General features: G+C 41.0%; 1 protein-coding gene across 3 annotated transcripts in view; it reads right to left on the bottom strand.

The window, feature by feature from the left end:
- Positions 1-23,419, bottom strand: part of DCLK1 (doublecortin like kinase 1) — a 348,678-nt gene that overhangs the window by 319,493 nt on the left and 5,766 nt on the right. For all 3 annotated transcript variants that reach the window (XM_006057528.4, XM_006057526.4, XM_025262913.3), the window contains exons 2-3: positions 22,573-22,968; positions 1,808-2,154 (exon numbers count right to left, since the gene is read on the bottom strand). In XM_006057528.4, coding sequence (XP_006057590.1) covers positions 1,808-2,154; positions 22,573-22,948 — 723 coding nt within the window. In that variant the 5' untranslated portion in view covers positions 22,949-22,968. The remainder of the gene's footprint in view (positions 1-1,807; positions 2,155-22,572; positions 22,969-23,419) is intronic.

Raw genomic sequence — 23,419 nt, forward strand, 5'->3', positions numbered from 1 at the left:
CTTTGCCCTGAAACAAACGCTACACTTCCCTTCACCACAAGCCGGTGTCAGTAGATTGTCTTTGCTTCACATCAGGAGATCAGACCTACATCTGGTGCATTAACAAAACAGCTATTACAAAATACAGACACCAGATAAAAATCCTAAAAAGATGAAGGCTATTGAGAACATCATGATATCTCTTCTAGGAATTCATTCTTGGAATAAACGCTCAGTTGATGGCAGAATTTAGCATAAATAATTAAAGCTGATTTTTTTTTGATTCAGTGTGTAACAAATTGGAACCCCAAAGTTCTGAAGCAGGGGGAGAGGAGAAAGATTTATAAGTTATGTGTTCTTTGTTGTAAATTTTATTTTTATGAAAACAGGTAAACTCCCATGTTGAGAAAAATCACCAAAATGCAGATCTTCAAGACAGTTGAGTAATTCATTACAAAGGGAAGGGATTAAGTGTTTAAATGTGAACCTTGCCATCTTACTGCTGCTATAATTTACAAGGCAGCCACGGACTTTTTGATCCCTAATACATGGTGACATTCAGGCTACACCTTCCTAGATCTAGACGACTGGAGATTTTCTCACTACGATTCCTTATTCACATGACACTTAGGGTAAGTTTTATGAGACAAGCAGAAGACTGGTGAATATAAATGAACAATTGGCAGATCTTCCTTTTTCTCCTAATGAATTTATAATTTAGAGCATCTGAATGGATCCCTAGGGGAGTAATTTTTTCATGACTAACACTCTCTAGTATTTGCATCTATTTCTAATTCATAAAGTTTGAATGTGTTAGCCTTCAAGAACTTGGAAGAGTTTTCTATTTAATAAGATCAATCTTTTAATTTATGAATCTAGTTTTGACTTTTACTATGCACTCTTTATCCAAATCATTTTAATTATATCTCAAAATAATTTCTAAAACACATGTGGACAGATCCATGATAAAAACTAAGCTTCAAGTAAAGATCGTGTCCTGAAAATCGTAATCTGAAACAAAAAGACACTGGTAAACTTTGAACGATCAACAAATTTCTCTGTACGTATGTCATATATCAGTGTTCTTTATTCAGCTCACCATCACGGTTCTGTCAAATCCTTGCAAAAGTCCACACGAGACTTCCTTTAAGTTCATCCGAGCAATGTACATTAACATGTCCACTCACCCACATCGACCGATGTACATTCCACAGCTAAAGAAACCCCTCTTTTCATTTGATTCCAGAAAGTATGTTTTCAATAAAAGATGTATAATATTCTAGAAATATGCCTCTTAAGAGCCATCCAGATGGAAATATTTCATTCCTTAGATATGTACTCAGAAATATATAAACTGTAAATAAATCTTGCTTATGAACATTACTGAGATATAAAACTATGAAATATCATTGAGGTCAAAGAAAGGACTTGGGTTTTTCTCCACTGGTCAGAGTTCACTTCTACACTTCAGTGCTACTCACAGTGATGATAAAGACACGACTACACAACCAAACTGAACACAGATGGCTGAAAGAGCACCACTATGTTAAGCAATTAATAATAGGAAAAGTAGAAATCTCTGAGTAATCATTTAAGCTTCAGAGGTCTATATTTGTACTTGATTACTAAGGTAATCCTGTGTTAACTCTATCCTTGAACTGGTTGGAGGACAACAGCTATGTTATCTGCTGACTAGATGACTCAAGCCCATCAATATCAGTAGAATGTACATCTCAGGTCCCCATTCAATGCCACACAAACCCCCCAACTCCCTGGTTCTTGCCCATAAAGTCAAGGCCATACCACTGTCACCCCCACCACCACTTACCTGCTTCCCATCTAGGGTGTAGAGACGTTTCACGACTCCCGAGTCCAGCTTGATGGCGTCAGTGATGTCGGTAAGAACCTGCTCAAAGGAGTGAGCGGTCTTCTTGTTGAGGAGAATCCGGACGGCTTTCCGTGGCTTCACCCCACTTCTGATGATGGTGACCAGCTTGGGCCGAATGAAATCCTTATTCTCCCGCACCTCCGAAGGGCTCCCTTTGGCAGTGGCCAGAGAGGACACCGCCCGCGAAGCCGAGGTGGTCTTGACGTTCACCGACCAGTTGGGGTTCACGTTCTTGGTGTATTCCAGCTTCTTGAAGGGTTCGATTGAGCCACACACATAACTCTCTCCTAAGGAGGAGAGGGACATATTGAAATTTACACTCAGCTAAACTCATTCATTCCCTTTGTCCCACTGTCTGAATTTTCCTGTTCTCTTGATACTTGGAAGCGAGCATGACTTGTGACTTTTTAAACAATGGGAGCATGATTAATAATTAATGAAAAAGAAGGATTTCTGACTTCTAATCTAGCTCTGTCAGCAACAGATTGGTATTCAAGGGGGGAGAAATGATCTTTTCTCCCTTTCTTCATCTTCAGTTTGGTGACAGAAATATCGATGTTGAACAGCCTTTGGAGACACATGAAACTGAATTCAAGATAGAAAGTATTTGGGGATTTGGGGGATTTAGCTATATTTATATTAGGAGAAAACTTCAAAATCAGAGGCACCGACATTTGCCACCTGAGATAATTTTAAAACAGAAAATGGATCAGAAAATAGCTTCTAAAAATAGCTGTGTAATTTATAAGTTTGATGGGAGTGTTTGCTTAGTATTTTGTAAAGTTAAGTAAAATTCCAGTAACAAGCAGAATACCTCCATTCCTTTTCTTCCATCTTCATAGAGCCATGCACAGTGATCCACACACACATCATACTTGTTTACAGATAAAACATTTTGAGGGTGGTCAACGTACAAGCTTTATAAACTGATTTTAAAATAATTATATAAGATGAAAAAGATCTGAGGATCTAATGTACAGCATGATGACTGCACTTGGTAACACTTTGCGAACCCATGGACTATAAAGTCCATGGAATTCTCCAGGCCAGAATACTGGAGTGGGTAGCCGTTCCCTTCTTCAGGGGATTTTCCCAGCCTGGGTATCGAACCCAGGTCTCCTGCATTGCAGGTGGATTCTTTAGCAGCCAAGGCACCAGGAAAGCTCAAGAATACTGGAATGGGTAGCCAATCCTTTCTCCAGCAGATCTTCCTGACCCAGGAATCGAATCGGGGTCTCCTGCACTGCGGGTGGATTCTTTACCAGGTGAGCTACCAGGGAAGCCCCAACACCGTATGCTGCTGCTGCTGCTGCTAAGTCACTTCAGTCATGTCCGACTCTGTGCGACCCCTTAGACGGCAGCCTACCAGGCTCCTCTGTCCCTGGGATTCTCCAGGCAAGAACACTGGAGTGGGTTGCCATTTCCTTCTCCAATGCATGAAAGTTAAAAGTGAAAGTGAAGTCGCTCAGTCATGCCCAACTCTTAGCGACCCCATGACTGCAGCCTACCAGGCTCCTCCGTCCATGGGATTTTCCAGGCAAGAGTACTGGAGTGGGGTGCCATTGCCGTCTCCTCAATACCACAACACAGTATAGTATAATCAAAATTCAATAAGAGAACTGAACTTCAAAGTTCACACTAAGAAAAATATTTGAGTTGACGAATATGTCAATTAGATAGGAGGAATCCTTCATATATATATACACACACACACACATAGATATACACATACATATATGTACATACATATATACATATATGTGTGTATATACATATATACACACATATGTGTAAAACTGTCATAAGATACACTGTATATATCTTACAATTTTGTCAATCATAACCCAACAAAGCTGAAAAAATAAATGTATAAAGTTAAATTTTTATTAAAAATGATTCCTTAACAGAGACTCATTTAATGAAGATACTCAAGCTTTTTTTTTTTTTGGAAGGGTCTTCTGCTGCCTTGTTCGCTGATATATGCCCAGCACACAGGACAGACCAGTGCCTGGCACCTTGGGGTACCCGATGTTTGTTTAATGAATAAAAGAACTATGCACACTCAGACTATTAAACAGATACGGATCACATAAAAAGGTAACACATATACCAAGCAATTATAATTTGTCATAAACTTAGGTCAGAGTATTTTGAAATTAAAGATTTCATAATGGCCTTTTTTTCTGGGTAAGTCTTTGTAACTGGGAATATGTAAAAATGCTAAAAAGCCTTCCTAATTGCAGGTAAAGTAAGCTAGGACTAATCCTACACAGCCCATTTACTTTTATCTAAATCCTTGTCCTATTTTTAAATTAACAGTGCAAGCATCCAAGGCCATGGAATAGGTATTCACATAAAAATAACTGAACCAGTGTTTCAAAAATAGAAAAGCACAATTACGCATGTTATCCAACATTTACTTTGCCAATGTTTTTAAAACATACTCCAATGTGTGTTTATGCATTATGTCTCGCTAGTAGTGATACAAATAGTACAAATTTAGTGAACCACGTTTCTAGTCACTGAGCATTGGAGAAGGAAATAGCAACCCACTCCAGTGCCCTTGCCTGGAGAATCCCAGGGCCAGGGGAGCCTGGTGGGCTGCCGTCTCTGGGGTCGGACACGACTGAAGCAACTTAGCAGCAGCAGTCACTGAGCCGATTGTTACTGGCTCCAACTATGGTTTTCTCAAAAATCTCTGTGCATATCATGGAGAAGGAGATGGCAAACCAGTCCAGTATTCTTACCTGGGAAATCTCATGGACAGAGGAACCTGGCTGACTACAGTTCATGGGGGCACAAAGAGTCAGACATAACTTAGCAACTAAAACAATGATGTGGATATAAACACCACCTCCATGGAGGCTGCAAGAAGAGCACTGTTTCTTCAGGCTTGGTGGAGAGACACTGTGAACGTCACGGTGGGAAGGGAACCGGAACTCTAGGCTGGGGACCTGGCCCCTCAGCATGTGACTCGGGCATGTTCGGGCCCTAGTCTTCTCAGCGGGAACCTGTCCACCAGGCAGATGAAGGCTATGCTAGTGGCCACTTTCATGTCACCAGCTTAATCACCCGAGGCTGCACTACACTGACTGTGCAGGAAGCAGGTATTATACTGTACGGTGTTCGTTGTTGCTATGGTCACACCTCAGTGTGAGGATGCCCCAAGGGTACCCCAACAAGGCACACAGGCCTTAGCTTACAAAATCAGTCTTTGCAAGAATTCTGTGCTAATTGGAGATATGAAATTATCTGATTATTTGTAAGTTTATGTATTAAGCTAATAATTAAAATCAAAACAAAAGGGGACTTCCTTGGTGGTCCAGTGGTTAGGACTCCGCTCTTCCAATGCAGGGGCTGCAGGTTTGATCCCCGCCAGAGGAACTAAGATACCACATATCACACAGTGCAGTCAAATTTAAAAAAAAAAAACAAAACAAAAATATGGAATGGTTTATATTTCAACAAAGGATCATTCTGAACTTTAGGAAAAAAAAAATGTTAAAAGGGAGGAATTTTAAAGTATTCACATAATAGTATGGAATGGATGTGTTGAAAGAGAAAATAAATAAATAAATACATAAATAAATATATATTTTTTTTACATCTTCTTAAACAAAGTACTTTGAAAATTTCTGAAAGCATGGCAACTTTGGGAAGGTAATGCTGAAGGAAGGCAGATGCAGGTGTAGAGAACAGATCTGCGGGCACAGTCCAGGAGGGAGACAGTGGGGTGAATGGAGAAAAGTAGCATCAACACACACACTCTCTCAGGTGTAAGATGGATCCCGGTGAGCTGTTGTATAGCACAGGGAGCCCAATCTGTGATGACCTAGAGGGACAGGATGGGGGAGAGGAGGGAGGCTAGGGAAGGAGAGGATGTATGTAAAATTATGGCTGCTTTGCGCTGTTTTATGGAGAGAACCAACACAACATTGTAAAACAAAAAAAAATTTTAAAGAAAGTAACGCTGGCTTGGTTCAAGCACCAACAGGGGAGGAAACTTGTGTTTAACCGGGGCTGTCACCTTGGGGCTTCTCTGGCTCATCCAAGACTGGAATAAAATCTTGGGAAAGTGTATGAGACAAGAACTTAATTTAACTGCATTGTGACAGAGACTACGTTTTCTATTGGGGAGAAGTTTGGAGCTTATTAATAAGCTTCTATTAAATTATACAAATATATTTATATTAAATTTACTTGACTCACATTTTGACTCCTTTTATTTTAATCGTAACTCCAAACTTCTCCCCAATAGAAGGTGTAGTCTCTGTCACAATGCAGTTAAATTAAGTTTGATTGTGCCTTCTGATTTTGTTAAAAAAAAAAAAAAAGCTTTTTAATTAATGTATTAATATCATTGATAATGGGAAATTAACAAATGCAATTGTTCTGAATAAGCAAAACAGTCTTGATTTGATTAAATGGCTTTGGATAGCCAGGGTTTAATCTCTTCCTTAACTGGGAATAGAGTCAAGAGATAGATTATATTTCTTGATTAGAGAATCATCAACATCTTTAGTTTAAGACCTAACATAAGGTATGCATGTTAAAGGCCATTCAAAAATAGCAAGATATTGGGGTATATGTATCTTTTTGAATTATGGTTTTCTCTGACTATATCCCAGGAATGGGATACATACCCCTCAACATTCATGGCAGCACCATTTACAACAGCCAAGACAAGGAAGCAAACTAAATGTCCATCAACAGATGAACGAATTAAAAAAATGTGGTATATTTACACAATGGGATACTACTCAGCCATAAGAAAGAATGAAATAATGCCATTTGCAGCAACATGAATGGACATAGGATTAACACACTAAGTAAGCCAGAGAGACCAAATGTTAGTTGCTCAGTCACGACCAACTCTTTGTGGCCCCCCAGACTATAGCCTGCCAGGCTCTTGTGGCCAAGGAATTTTCCAGGAAGAAAATTGGAGTGGGTAGCCATTTCCTTCTCCAGGGAACCTTTCTGACCCAGGGATCAAACCTGGGTCTCCTGCACTGCAGGTAGGTGAGGTACCAGGAAAGCACCAGAGAGAAAAAGACATATATCATATGATACCACTTATATATGAAATCTAAAAAAAAAAAAAAAAAAAGATACAAATGAAGTTAAATACAAAACAGAAATAGAAGCACAGATATCAAAAAGAAATTTTTTTTTTATTATCAAGGGAGAAAGAGGTAGAAAGGATAAATTAGGAGTTTGGGATTAACACATACATACATTCAGTTCAGTTGCTCAGTTGTGTCTGACTCTTTGCGATCACATGGACTGCAGCACACCAGGATTCCCTGTCCATCACCAACTCCTGGACCTTGCTCAAACTCATGTCCATCAAGTCAGTGACGCTACAGAACCATCTCATCCTCTGTCGTCCCCTTCTCCTCCCACCTCTAATCTTTCCCAGCATCAGGGTCTTCTCCAATGAGTCAGTTCTTCGCATCAGGTGGCCAAAGTATTGGAGCTTCAGCTTCAGCATCAGTCCTTCCAATAAATATTCAGGAATGAATTCCTTTGTTGTTGACTGATTTGATTTCCTTGTAGTCCAAGGGACTTTCAAGAGTCTTTTCCACCACCACAGTTCAAAAGCTTCAATTATTCTGCCCTCAGTTTTCTTTACAGTCCAACTCTCACATTCATACATGACTACTGGAAAAACCATAGCTTTGACTAGACGGACTTTTGTCAGCAAAGTAACATCTCTGGTTATAAACATGCTGTCTAGGTTAGTCATAGCTTTTCTTCCAAGGAGCAAGTGTCTTAATTTCATGGTGCAGTGACCATCTGCAGTGATTTTGGTGCCCCCCAAAATAAAGTCTCTCACTGTTTCTATTTTCCTCATCTATTTGCCATGAAGTGATGGGACCAGATTCCATGATCTTTGTTTTTTGAATGTTGAGTTTTAAGCCAGCTTTTTCACTCTCCTCTTTCATTCTATCAAGAGGCTCTTTAGTTCTTCTTTGCTTTCTGCCATAAGGGTGGTGTCACCTGCATATTTAAGGTTATTGATATTTCTCCCGGCAATCTTGATTCCAGCTTGTGCTTCATCCAGCCTGGCATTTTGCATGATGTACTCTGCATAGAAGCTAAATAAGCAGGGTGACAATATACAGCTTTCATGAACATCCTTCCCAATTTGGAACCACTCTGTTGTTCTATGTCTGGTTCTAACTATTGCTTCTTGACCTGCATACAGATTTCTCAGGAGGCAGGTCAGGTCGTCTGGTACTCCCATCTCTTTCAGAATTTTGCACAGTTTGTTGTGATCCACACAGTCAAAGGCTTTGATAATCAATAAAGCAGAAGTATATGTTTTTCTGGAATTCTCCTGCTTTTTCTGTGATGTTGGCGATTTGATCTCTGGTTCATCTGCCTTTTCCAAATCCAGTTTGAACATCTGGAAGTTCACAGTTCACGTACTGTTGAAGCCAGACTTGGAGAATTTTGAGCATTACTTTGCTAGCATGTGGGATGAGGGCAACTGTGCAATAGTTTGAACGTTCATTGGCATTGCCTTTCTTTGGGCTTGGAGTGAAAACTGACGTTTTTCAGTCCTGTGGACACTGCTGAGTTTTCCAAATTTGCTGGCATATTGAGTGCAACACTTTCACAGCGTCATATTTTAGGATGTGAAATAGCTCAACTGGAATTCCATCACCTCCACTAGCTTTGTTTGTAGTGATGCTTCCTAAGGCCCACTTGACTTCACATTCAGGATGTCTGGCTCTAGGTGAGCGATCATACCATCATGGTTATCTGGGTCATAAAGCTCTTTTCTATACAGTTCTTCTGTGTATTCTTGCCACCTCTTCTTAATATCTTCTGCTTCTGTTAGGTCCATACCATTTCTGTCCTTTATTGAGCCCATCTTTGCCTGAAATGTTCCCTTGGTATCTCTAATTTTCTTGAAGAGATCTCTGGTCTTTCCCATTCTATTGTTTTCCTCTGTTTTTTTGCACTGATTGCTGAGGAAGGCTTTCTTATCTCTCCTTACTATTCTTTGGAACTCTGCATTCAGATGGGTGTATCTTTCCTTTTCTCCTTTGCCTTTCGCTTCTCTTCTTTTCTCAGCTATTTGTGAGGCCTCCTCAGACAACCATTTGGCCTTTCTGCATTTTTTTTTGGGGGGGATGGTCTTTGATCACCATCCGCCTCCTGTACAATGTCATGAACCTCTGTCCGTAGTTCTTCAGGCACTCCGTCTATCAGATCTAATCCCTTGAATCTATTTGTCACTCCCACTGTATAATCGTAAGGGATTTGATTCAGGTCATACCTGGATGGTCTAGTGGTTTTCCCTACTTTCTTCAATTTAAGTCTGAATTGGGCAACAAGGAGTTCATGATCTGAGCCACAGTCAGCTCCCAGTCTTGTTTTTGCTGACTGTATAGAGCTTCTCCATCTTTGGCTTCAAAGAATATAATCAATCTGATTTTGGTATTGACCATCTGGTGATGTCCATGTGTAGAATCTTCTCTTGTGTTGCTGAAAGAAGGTGTTTGCTATGACCAGTGTGTTCTCTTGGCAAAACTCTATTAGCCTTTGCCCTTCTTCATTCTGTACTCCAAGACCAAACTTGCCTGTTACTCCAGGTGTTTCCTGACTTCCTACTTTTGTATTCCAGTCCCCTATGATGAAAAGGATACCTTTTTTTGGTGTTAGTTCTAGAAGGTCTTGTAGGTCATCATGGAACCATTCAAAGTCAGCTTCTTCAGCATTACTGGTTGGGGCACAGACTTGGATTATTGTGATACTGAATGGTTTGCCTTGGAAATAAACAGAGATCATTCCGTCATTTTTGAGACTGCACCCAAGTACTGCATTTTGGACTATTTTGTTGACTATGAGGGCCACTCCATTTCTTCTAAGAGACTCTTGCCCACAGTAGTAGATATAAGAGCAGTGACCCCACAAGAGACTGACCCAGTCTTGCCTGTGAATATACAGGAGTCTCCGGTGGAGGCGTGGGTTGGTAGTGGCCTGCTACAGGGTCGGGGGCGCTGAGTGTGGCAGTGCCCTCATGGGACCTTTTGAAGGGGGTCGCCATTATCTTCGTCACCTCCACCATAGTTGGGTCTGAGGTCAAACAACAGGGAGGGAACACAGCCCCGCCCATCACCAGAAAATTGGATTAAAGATTTACTGAGCATGGCCCTGCCCATCAGACCCAGTGTCCCCCCAGTTAGCCTCTCCCATCAAGAAGTTTCCATAAGCCTCTTATCCATCAGAGAATGGACAGAAAGAAAACCACAATCACAGAAAACTTATCAAACTGATTAGAGGGACCACAGCCTTGTCTAACTCAATGAAACTATGAGCCACGTCTTGTAGGGCCACCCAAGACTGACGGGTCATGGTGGAGAGTTCTGACAAAATGTGGTCCACTGGAGAAGGGAATGGCAAACCACTTCAGTATTCTTGCCTTGAGAAGCCCATGAACAGTATGAAAAGGCAAAAAGATAGGACACTGAAAGATGAACTTCCCAAGTTGGTAGGTGCCCAATACGCTACTGGAGAAGAATGGAAAAATAACTCCAGAAAGAATGAAGAGACAGAACCAAAGCAAAAACAACACCCAGGTGTGGATGTCACTGGTGATGGAAGTAAAGTCCGAGGCTATAAAGAGCATTATCGCATAGGAACCTGGAATGTTAGGTCCATGAATCAAGGTAAATTAGAAGTGGTCCAACAGGAGGTGGCAAGAGTGAACATCAACATACACACATTACTATATATAAAACGGACAACCAACAAGGACCTACTGTGTAGCACAGAGAACTCTACTCAGTGTTTGGTGATAAATATAAGGGAACTGCAGAAGCAGCATCCATCTGAACAGCTATCATATTTTTAAAGGCCCAAAAAACAAATATTTTCTGTTAAGCAAAGAAAGAAAGAAAACAACAGTTAGACAAAAAAAAAGTAAGGAAATGAAGCATTAAATTATGTTTGGATCTGACCAATATCTCCTAAAATATCAGAACACAGTAACTTTTCCCTGAAAGTCGTATATATTTTGGGACTTTGGAAAACAGAATAATTTCTGTGTAAGCATATTAGATTATCATAAAGGTACCAAAGAGTCCTTGTTTGTTTTCAAAAAAAAAAAAAAAAAGAATCACACATGAGTTTTAAAATTATTATGTTTTGCTATTCTTTAAAGTATGGAAATAAATTTTCTGTAACAAAATTTATTAGTAAAAAATCTGCAAAGTTAATGCTACTTGGCCACTGGCTCCCATTATAAGATTAAAGAATTTGCACATAAGAGAAATTCTCAAAGTCACAATGGACAACTTACAGTAATATGGGTAACTGAAGTCATCTAGGAAGGTCTTTCTCCATAAGAGTCCATATTAGGAGATACTAGATGTTTGCCCTGTTTTTCCTTATTGGTAGAGGTTTTTCACTGGCTCAGGGTTGAGACTTGTAAATTCCATCTATGACATCACTTGACCTCAGTCCGAAAATGACCTAATCTCCATTTTTCACATTATTGAAGCTGCTTGCCATCTCCTTTAGGATTCCTTTAAGCTCTAATGGGGCATGTTCAAAAGTATATTAAGTGAGGGCTTTGTGTAATGCATGCCATTTTTCCAGAGTAAAAACTTCCTTATTGAAAACTCTGGAAATGAAAATTCACTATTGTGAATTACAGTAAAATCTGGGACAGATTCAACTGTATATTGAAATCTCTGAAGCTGAACTGAGTTAAATTACATGAAGTACATAATTTATGAAATATAATATCATAAAGTGCCTTCTGGATATTATATTTTATAAACCTATGTCAGATGTACACAAAAACATTTCACGGTCTACCTGGAAGGTGCTGGTTTAAGAAGATGATTTGACAGCGCTATCACAGGCAAGAAAAAAGATTCCCAAAGGCACTGACGCATCATTCCTCCATGGAAGTCTTTCATAATATGATAGTACATAAAAATAAGCTCACTGAAAATGACATGTGAATGTATATATCAGGTCTATGGAAAATGTCAACTTCTCAAATATAAAGCAGCAAAAAAAATAACAGAAAGGAAAAATTGAGGGACACATTTTTTTAATTTAAAACTGATATAACTGAAAACTAGAGAAGCTAAAATAAAAAGGGGAAAACAAACTGATGACCTATAATACAACAGTGGGTTAATATGCTATGCACAGCCTTTTATAATTTACAAAAATACAAGGTACTAAAATATATGACAAAGAATAAAAACAAAATATAGAAAATGCCACTAGGGACACTATAAATTGATATCAACCCTTTTGGAAAGCAACATGGCAAACTATATTTGGAACCATGAAAATATTCTCATGGCTAAAATTTTTTCCTAAGTAAATAACAGAGCAACAAATAACCACACTGCAACAGATACAAGCAGCATTAGCCATGACATCAAAAAATTTTAAGCAGCCTCCTAAATTTTCAATGATGGGCATAATACCTGAAAAGAATTTTAAGTCATAACCTTATCTTCAAAGAGCTTTGCGAGCAAGATGTGCATATGAAAATTTTCCACCACAAGACAATAAGTGATAATTGGTAAAGAAGTGGTCCAGGCAACCCTAATCCAGAAGAGAAAGAAATCATTTCCCACTTCCCACTGTGTGATCAATAAAGAAAAAATGGAATTCCTGCTGGCCCTGGAAGTGAGGGTGAGATTCTCATTAGCAGAAAAGAAGACAGCACTTCAGATAAAAATAAAATAATAATATGCTCTACTGAACAGTACAGTAAAGGGGATGGTCTGTTGGATATTAACCTGTCTTTCTCAAAAACTAATATAAAAATCTTTCCAGGGACAAACAAGTTAGGCTAAGAATGCAGTAGGCTATAGCACCAAAGTTTTTATGCATGATCAGAATTGAGGTTTTATTTTATTTTAAAGTCTTTACTGAATTTGTTACGATGTTGGTTCTGTTATTTATGTTGTATCAGGCATAGAACCTGCACCCCTGGACTGGAAGGCCCAGTCCTAACCACTGGACTTCCAGGGAAGTCCCCCAGACCCAGGTTTTTAGGAAGACCACACAGGCTGTAGTGTGAAGGCAGAGCTGCAGGTAGGACATGGGAAGATAGAAGTCAAGATGCCTTTTAGAAAGCTATTCTACTAGCCCAAGCGAGAAGCTGGAGAGCTAAACTTTACACATCCCCATTAGGAACAGAGAGGAACGGCTGCCATGAGGAGTACTTAGCAGACAGAATCAACTGATTGGATTGAAGAACTGGCAATTGACTGGATGCTAGCCTCATTGATGCCATTGAAACTTCTATTTTCGCCAACTCTCCATATATTACAGTAGATCAAATGAGAAGGGAAACACGTCTGGATTAGATGGTAAGGAATAAAATGAATTTGGTTGTGCACAAATCAAACGTGAAGTTCCTAGGAGCCAACTGGTTGGAGATTTTCCAGCAAGAAATTAGAAATATAGATCCAGAGTATGAGAAGGGGATGCATGGGGTAGTTGCAGCTATGGGAACTAAAGAAAATGTTCAGAGTCCCCACCCAGCTGGCCAGAGTGAAGTCCAGGGCAACGCCAGCACTGAGAGAGCGATTAGAGATGGAGGGGCCGTTGAAGGGAGCTTAGAAATCAGGTGCCTGGAGCCATGGCAACCAAGGGGGTGGTGAGGATGCGGCTGGGAGAGACCCAGACATCAGCATCTGAGGCTCCAACAACAGCAGAGAAAATGAGGTTTCCTAACAGACCACCAGCTGGGCCACAAGGAAGCCACATGTGGCCTCCTAACGGCCACTTCAGTCGGGCAGTGATGCCAGGTTGCTCTCATTCATTTATTTACCCATTCGGCCTCTCTTTCCTCTTTCTTTCAGTGATATTTATTGCATTCTTGCCACCACCGTGCTAACACCGAGGACTCCAACAAGCTCCCTGATGTCCAGAGACACTGATACAAAACAAATATGTGTAATGATGCTAACTAAGGAGCTGAGGTATGACTGGAAGTTGAGGAAGTAGAGATAGCAAAAGCAGATATTTCTCATGGAGGAAGAGCTTGTGGTTGAGAGGTAAGCAGGACAAAGCCAGGGATTGTTCAGACTGAGAGATTTGCGTGTCTGTTGGCTGAGGGGTCGAGTGGGGAGAGGCTAATACAACAGGTTGAGTGTTGGCCATCAGCAGATCCTGTTGAAGCCCATCCCATGAGATGCGACCTGCAATCCTCACCATGACTCGATGAGCTAAGAACGAACAGACCTCTTCTCCCAGGGCGCACGGACACACAAGGAGTGAGTCAGTTTGCTCAGGGCCACCCCCAGCTTAACCATGGCACAGCCGTGCACCCACAGGAGGGCACCCACCAGTGCCGTCCTCACAGAGAGTGGGGAGGCCCAGAGGTGGGGGGGCAGGAGGAAAGAGAGCAGCCCAGATCAGTGGGTCACGGGAGACAAGCCAGAATAGACGGAAGCGTAGGAGCCGCAGAGAGAAACATGAGAAAGATCATAGGCTGTATCCTCTGTACACACGAAGCAAAGTGTGACAGAAAATGCTTCGCCTGTAGCCTGGCGTCTAGGCAAGAAAACTTGCTTGAAGCCTGCTGTGTGGGACACGCGTCCTAAAGGACCTCGCCTAAGATGGATACGGAAGATGTGGTACATACATACAGTGGAATATTTCTCAGCCACAAAAGTGCACAAAATTGGGTCATTTGCAGAGGTGTGGATAGAATTAGAGACTCATACAGAGTGAAGTTAGTCAGGAAGAGAAAACCAAATATTGTATATGATCGCATACATGTGGAATCTAGGGAAATGATACTGATAAGCCTGTCTACAGGGCAGGAATAGAGGCACAGACACAGAGAAAGGACATGTGGACACAGAGGGGACATGGGAGGGAGGGGCCAACTGGGAGATGAGGACTAACATACGCACACCACCACGTGCAAAAGAGATGGCCAGCAGGGCGCTGCTGTAGAGCACAGGGAACTCAGCTCCAGGCTCTGTGATGACCGGAGGGTTGGGATGGGGGGTAGGAGGGAAGCTCAAGAGAGAGGGCGCGCGTGTGTGTGTGTGTATGTGTGTGTGTGTGTGTGTGTCGCTGATTCACTTTGTTGTACAGCAGAAACTAACATTGTAAAGCAATTATTCGCTAAGAAAGAAATAAAGAGAGGTTGTAACAGTAATGGAAAGCAGGGGCAAATACAGATGCTATAAAAAGAAAAGAGAAAAACTGAAAAAGAAAAACTAAGATGTCTGTTTTTAGCTTAGGCGCCTAACAGTACAGGGAAGAGATGACAGAAGTCAGTGGCAGGAATATGAGGAGCTATTATTTACTTTTTTAAAAACTTTTTTGCATCTTCCAAAACTTTCTATAATGCTCACTGCATAAAAATGTATTACTCCATCAGTTAAAAAAAAGTACATTTTTAAAACAGTATTGAGAACTCAAAAACTGTAATAATGGTGCTAAAAAAGGAACAAGCAAACTGAAGAGGTGTCTAAAGGACGAATAGTAAATGACGACAGCTTGGATCTGTGGGATGAAGAAAAGGCGAAGCCAAGGGTGATGTTGAGTTAGACGGTGACACCATTTAACAGGATCCAGAGATGAGAAGAAGGTGCAATTCCGAATAACCTGAAAGACTGGGATTACATCTGTATGTGACATGATGAAAGGACTCAGGATTAGAGGGCCACCTGACGCAGAGCCGAAGCACTGGAAAAGACCCTGATGCTGGGAAAGATTGAAGGCAGGAGAAAGAGGCGACAGGGGATGAGATGCTGGGACGGCATCATCGACTCGACAGACATGAGTCTGAACAAACTCTGGGAGGCAGTGAAGGACAGCAAAGCCTGGCGTGCTGCAGTCCACGGGGTTGCAAAGAATCCGACAGGACGTAGCGACAGAACCACCACAAGTAGGGTGAATATATCCAGGGAGATGAAGTGATGAAGAAAGGTCTGATCTGGGGCTAACTGGCCTTAAAAGAACAGTAAAAATGATGGAGTTGATGATGTCGCAGTAGATAATGCAAAGACAGGAAAGTGAAGGAAGTGTTTAAAGGTGAGGCAAGTCAAGAGGAAAACAGAAAGTCACTCTTTGAACACCTTAATAATCACTGGTACAGGCAAAATCCAGAAAGAAACACCAACATTCAGAGGCAAAAGTTACTTTAAAAGCCACGAAGTTCTTCCTCAAAATATTTATTAATTACAAAGGGGAAAAGAGTAACTTTAGAGTGAAGATAAGTGGCAGACACTCCTTAACCAACAGGTTAACCTCACCAGCAACAAGGCACGGCCACATCACGCACTCCTGAGACGATGGCCCAAGGAGGACACAGCTTCACTTCCGGGGCATCCTTGCCACAAATGCATAATTTCAACCTAAACGCCAGGTGAACACCCCGAAGTTGAGGGACACTTTACAAAATAACTGACCAGTACTCTTCCAAGTGTCAAGTCATTAAAGACAAAGATTTAAGAACTGTTGGAGCCTGGAGGAGATGGAGGAGGCAGGATAGCTAAATGCAATGTTTGGAAACTCAGAAAAGAAGGGATATATGTAAACATGTAGCTGATTCACTCTGCTGTACAGCAGAAACTTAACACAACACTGTAAAGCAACTATATGCCAATAAAATTTTTTAAAGATTTTTCAAAAAAAATAATGAAGATAAATGCAATGCGTGATTCTGAAACAGCAACACCAAAGGGCCAATGGTGGAGAAACCAATGGAAGCCAAATAAAGCCCATAGTTCAGTTGCCAGTATTGTTCTCATTAGTTTTTACTTTGATAATTGTGCCTTGGCTGTGCAAGATGGTCCCTCGTGGGAAGCTGGGTCCAGGGTATATGGGAACCTGCCGTCTCTGTGACACTTCTATTAAGTCCAAATTAATTTCAAAACTAAAACTCTTAAAAATGAGGCAGGCATCCTGCAAAAAATACAACTGAAGCCTTTCTTCAAATATTATACAACTTCCATGAGAATATTTTTAATGAAAACATAAAAACATTAGAAGAAAAGGAGAGCAACAATTTTATAGTCTGAGTCCAGAGGACAAGAAGCATGAAATTCAAGCCATAAATGAAAAGATTGATCCATTTTGATTACATAATTTTGTTAAATCTGGGACCCCCCAAAAAAAAAACAAACACAATAAACAAAATCACTAAAGGACAATCTGGAAGAAACACATACTTGAAATTAGTATCACAAAGGGCTAATATCTTAAAAAAAAAAATCCTAAAAGTCAATTAGAAAAAAAAAAAAAGACCCCAACCTGGTAGAAAAATGGACAAAAGCTATGGAGAAAAAAAGAGATATGGAAAGATGAAATTTAAAACTATGAGGGTACACGCTTTTCTTAACAGATTGGCAAATGACAAAACATTTGGTAACACACTGCCTCACAGAAAAACAGCCACTCTCATACATTACTAACGGGGACGACAAACTGGTACCACTTCTATGAAGAGAAATTTTCCAATAGCTCTTAAAAATTTAATGCCTGGACTTCTCTCTCCAGCAATATTACTTCTAGGAACTGATCCTGTGCATATTCCCCTACACGAGAGGAAAACTTAACATCCAAGGATATTCCCGTCAAAACTGCTTCTAATAACAAAGGATCGCACACAACCTAGAGGCCCATAGATAAACACTGGTTAAATTAAAAAATGGCCCATTGTGTAAGGAATACTCTGAGGTTAGGAAAAAGGCTGCAGTGGCCCTAGCTCATGCTATGGCATATGGTTAAGCGTGTAAAGCACAGTGCCAATGTGTGAGCAAGGAACGTTAACTTACAGGCAAATGATAAGCATATTCTCGACAAACACTGGTGTCTCCGAGAGGATGGATATTCAAAAAACTAGTGAACTATTGGCCACAGGGGGATTTTAGACAGGCATGTTTTACAATTTTTCAAAACTTAAATTTAAAAAATCTTTAAATAGAGCAGAGAGAGGCATAGAGTCAGGTAGTAAATTAGATGGGAAAAGTACTGATAGAGGACGACAACATGTCGGGGGAAAGTTGCCAAGAGAGGTGGGGGCCCTGGAAATCACAACTGGAGAGATTTCCTGACTTTGGGGTGAAGTATAGGTTTATTCCTGAGAGGTTAATTCTGATGGGGACTTGGGAAAAGCCCTTAGGCTGGGGATGTGGAATCAAGCAGTGTCCATGGTGGGGTCGGGGAGGGAAGGTGGGTAGGGGCATGTCACAGCTTGGGAGCCCAGGAACCCAGCGACTTGTTTCTAATACATGCAGATGTCACATACATATTAACTTACTCGTATCCAGAAGACAGCACACTTGCATGTTTCTACCCTATTGCTTAAAGGAAATTCTGGCTCTTACATCCACACAAGATATTAAAGGATGTTACTGAGAGAGTAAAAAGGTCAATGGATGCCAGGGATTGAGGCATGGAGGGATGAATAAGCAGATTAGAGAGGATTTTTAGGGCAGTGAAACTATCCTGTATGATACCACAGTCATGGATACACATCATTATTCCTTTGTCCAAACCCACAGAATGTACAACACCAAGAGTGAGCCCTTGTGTAAACTATGGACTTGGGATGATAATGACCTGTCGATGTAGGCTCAGCGACTGTAACAAACGTACCCCTCTGGTGATAATGGGAAAGGCTGTTGATGGGTGGATGCAGGGGGATACGGGAAGGGAAAGCTGCTCATTCGTGTCCGATTCTTTACGACCCCAGAGACTATACAGTCCATGCAATTCTCCAGGCCAGAATACTGGAGTAGGTAGCCTTTCCCTTCTTCAGGGGATCTTCCCGACCCAGGAATCGAACCAGGGTCTCCTGCATTCCAGGTGGATTCTTTACCAGCTGAGCTACCAGGAGTTCCCCAGGATATAGGAAAACTCTGTACTTTCTGCTCATTTTTGCCCTCAACTTAAAACTGCACTAATAATAAAAGTCTATTTAAAAGTGTGGGGGAGGGGAGCACCTATTCTTCAACACACATCCCTGATGCCTGAGCATCAGATAACGAACAGTCAATCAATCAGTGCTTGGGATTTACATATCATGTTGTATATAATACTACATCTTTCTCCTAAGAGTTCAAAGGTTTTAAATGTTCCTCCTTCATTTACCCTTACAACATCCTCACACCTACAGTGGAATATAAACACTGTAAAACTGGGTAGAAAGAGGCAGTATCGGGAGAATGAGGCCAAGTCTCAAGATGAATCACTTGCAGAAATAGACCTGCAATTCAACTTTCCTTATTGAGCATCACGATTTTTTCAAACATATAAAGGCCATGTTGAAAGCAAACAATTAGGAGTGTCATCTATGTTCTACCCTGAAGTGTATGTGTGTGCACGTGTATACATAAACATACATGCACAAACAGATACACAATCATGCATTCATGCATACACACACCCTTACTCATACATACACACACACACCCTTACTCATATAATCATACTTCAGCCTAAGAGCCAGCTCATTCCTGGCTGGCTAAACTTAGGCATTTTTTTAAGCCAAACTTAGGCACAATAATAGTAAAATAGTGAAACTGACTATTAGCCATTATAAATAAAGAAACTCACGTATGTCATTGTCAGGATTTCTAGTCTGAGATAAGTGAGAACAAACAAACTTACAAAAGACAATTACAAGTCACATATACTTGTCACTGCTCCCACTAAAACGATTTAATTTAAAACATCATCATATTGGAAGGAGAAATGAGACGCTAATAACATGCATTGACTTTCACATAAAATTAGTATGTAAAGTGGGAGCTAGGAACCTAATGATGAATATGAAGCAACGGCTTGCATTTTATCAGACTAAGCAAAAACGTAATTGACAAAGAGGCAAATCTAAATGAATTTCCAGCTTACACTAAGCGCAGCTGCATGCTAATTGTCAGTATTATAGATGGAAAAAATGCATTTAAACAAAAAAATTTTAAACGCAGACAATAAGCAAACTTACCTACTTTACTGACGTTACCATTTATTTAATCAGAAAAGTATTTTTTTCCAAAAAGGAATTTTTAACATCAGATTATTCCATCTGCAGTTACTTCAAATTAATTGAGGAGAAAAGTGTTTGGAGGCAAATGAAAAGATTAAAGTGTTTCTGGGAGCAGTATCTGCTACTCCTGGAATTAAGTCGAGGTTAAAAAGCATCTGTTTTCAGGAAGAAGCCAATACAATATTTCATTTAAGAGCCACTGAGAATATTTTATATGTATATATATGTACATACATAGGTACACACACACACACACACACACACACACACATATGTAACAATCAGTTTTCTGTACACCAGAAACTAACACAATATTGTAAATCAACTGTACTTCAATTTTAAAAGGCCACTAAGAATACCCCGCTCGGTATCTTACGTCAGTGGCAGTTAAGAGATCAAACTCTGGCATCAGCCTTCTTGAGTTCAAATCCCAACTCTTTCTTGCTGTGTGACCCTGGCAGATCACTTAACCACACTGTGCCTCACTTTTCACTTTTTACTATGAGGGTGATTAACAGTACCTACCTCCTAGGATCACTGTAAGAATGAAATATGTTCACATATGTCACACACATGCCCCATATCTGTGAGCGATCATTATCACCACCGCTCAGGACAGCAGTCTCTTCGGGTATTCTTTCTTTTGTACTAAAAAACTGACCAAGAAGATGGTAGCAACATGTCATGATTCTGCTGGTCCCCCAGATAAAAAGTACTGTCATGTCCCACCTCTCATACCCTCTCCCTGGTCGATGGGAATCATGGGAATATCTTTGCTGCTTCGGAGTACGGATCGATCCTTGGTGATAAACTGACTGAGGTAGCCCTCTCCCAGGAAATGCTGCACAGGTGACTCTAGACCAGAGGCTGCCAAGCCCAGCATATCTGAGGAGGTGCTCTGAGATTCTGGCCTATCTTCCCTACAACACCATCAGCCCTTAAAGCGACGATTTAGGTGACTGGGCACACACCTGGCTTTGCACTTGATCTTTATCCAGATGCCTGGAATATCTCACCGGATTATTTATCATGCCTTTTCCAAGGTCATGAAAAGGACAGCGCACAAAAATCAAAGCTGATAACAGAAAGGTTTTATGTTCATTCTTCCCCTTTAATTTACTGGAAGTTCCAGCATCTGAATAGAAGGGAAAAGGCCAAGTCTGCAGGCATCTTGGCAGGGTGACGAGTCATCGAAAAGAGAAGTGAATTCCCACAAAATAAATACACCAAACCCAGGCTTCTCTCAACTGCAGTCAAACTGTGAGTGGACTGGCACCCCTGCCAAGGGATCAAGGGAAGAGAAATGGGAGAAAGACAGAGGAAGCCCTGAGCCTTGAATCACATACAAATTCTGATTTCAAAGGAGGACCAGAGTGCTTGCCTGTGCGTGGTCAGGATCCAGACAGACCACAGGGCCTGGCAAATATACCTGGAGTAGGGATAAACTCAGGGTGAAACCAAGCTCTCCCCACCTTCTCAACGTCCTTTTCCGTGTTCCTTTGCGCTATTACTTCATCAGGACCTTGAGACTTCAACTTAGAAAAATCTACTCTCCAAAGAGGATCATTTACCTCTCAGCATGAATTTAATCCCAGTATTTTTCTCCAAATTATTTTGCTTCACTTATGATTTCTAAGGTGATCAGAGAATTCCCGCCCAGTTCAAATGGGATCAGTCCTGAAATAAGACTATTCCAGAGAAGGAAATCTACTCTGCTTGCATAAGACACCAGGTCTCATCAGATAGTCCTATTTTCACTGGGTGAGTGCTCAGTCACTAAGTCATGTCCAGCTCTTTGTGACCCCAGGACTGTAGCCTGTCAGGCTCCTCTGTCCTTGGGATTTTCTGGGCAAGAATATTGGAATGGGTTACTACACCCTCCTCCAAGAGATCTTCCTGATCCAGGAATGGAACTCATGTCTCCTGCATTGGCAGGTGGGTTCTTTACCACTGAGCCACCTGGGAAAACTTATTTCCACTTGAAATGTCTAAAACAGATAATGACTGTTAACCTCAGTTAAACTTTATAAAAATAAACTGAGTAGATTAATTCCTCAAATACCATCGAAGGACAACAATCCTTTAAATTTAGAATTGGTCAAACCTCATAATAATTTTAAAATTTAAATGTATCATATTGGAAAGAATAGACAACCTAATTTTTTGATCCAACATCACCACTATCTTATCATGTAACCTTAGACATATATCACTTGAATTATCAGGCCTCCATCTACAGTGATCAAAATTAATAGTTTGGATACCTATCTAAGATTCAACTCAAAATTCTCATGAATCATTGGTTATTTTCAGTTCACGTACTGGCAGACATGTGGGAGCAAAAGTTCAATTTGCAGCTATCAATGAATATGAATCATTTGAATAAAGATACAAAAAAATAGACTTTTAAAATTAATGTAGCATGGGTATGAGAAAAAATAGAGAGGATGCTGCAGAAATAAGACAGTTTTTCCTTCAGTCCATTATATAAGTTACCTGATCTAATACTACTAAGTTTTGTTTTGTTTTACACTACTGTACAGCCACGTGAACGTCCCAATGTGTAACATACAAGGACAACACCACGAGACTAGATGCTAGCTCTTGGAGTTCAAGCAAGAAATGCTGAGAATAATACAAACTTTTGGGAACCGAGGCCACCCCCTCCAGGGTCCCTGGGGAGGTCTCCCCCAGAGCTCACCTTCCAGCAGTTGGTCCAGGCTGGAAATCTTCTTGAGTCCATCAATGGTGTAGATTGTTCTCACTCCCTGGGGCAAATTCACGTTATCCGACAGAGTTCGGGTCAAATCAGCCAGCAGGGCCTCAAAAGATCGGAAGCGGTCTGGGGAGATGGCATACACAATCCCTTTGAAGTAGCGATCTCCGTTTCGATAGAAACGCACTTTCTTGGCCTTCTTCTCGGAGCTGAGGGTCTGCAGCGTGCGGGTGCGGTAGAAGCTGCAGTGGGCGCTGTGCGTGGGGCTGGGCAGCCCATTCACCCGCGACCCTCGACTGTACCTCTGGGCCTTGTCCCGCTCGTCAAAGTGCTCTAGCTCCATGTCTCTGCCGAAGGACATGACTGCAGTTAGAGCTGAACCTGGGAGGCACAGAAACACAAACAGAAACACAAAGGTGTTATTTTAGCATCCAGACCGGGAAGGCTCAGCTTGAGAGCAGCCGATGGGAACACTGCTATAACAGATGATATGTTTCATACGAGTGATCAACTTGGGAGAGAAAAGACAAATATTTAGGAGAGGCAGACCCAGTGGAAACAGATTACTAATCAAACCCAGTTTTGTTAGAATACGGCTGGTATGCATTGACCACCTAGAATGTCTGGCTTTGAACCGCTCTTATTTCCGATAGTCACAACAAACCTTTCAAAGTTTATTTATTATTAACCCCATACACAAATAAAGAAAATAAGGCACAGAAAAATTTCTCCCAAATTTCTCCAAATAATACAGTTGAGAAATGCTTGAACCAAGAACTCTGACCCAGGTTTGTCGGACTCCAAGGCTCCCTGCAGGTTAATCCTGATGGTA

Source organism: Bubalus bubalis, chromosome 13, assembly GCF_019923935.1.
Source record: "Bubalus bubalis isolate 160015118507 breed Murrah chromosome 13, NDDB_SH_1, whole genome shotgun sequence".
NCBI classification, from domain to species: Eukaryota; Metazoa; Chordata; class Mammalia; order Artiodactyla; family Bovidae; genus Bubalus; species Bubalus bubalis.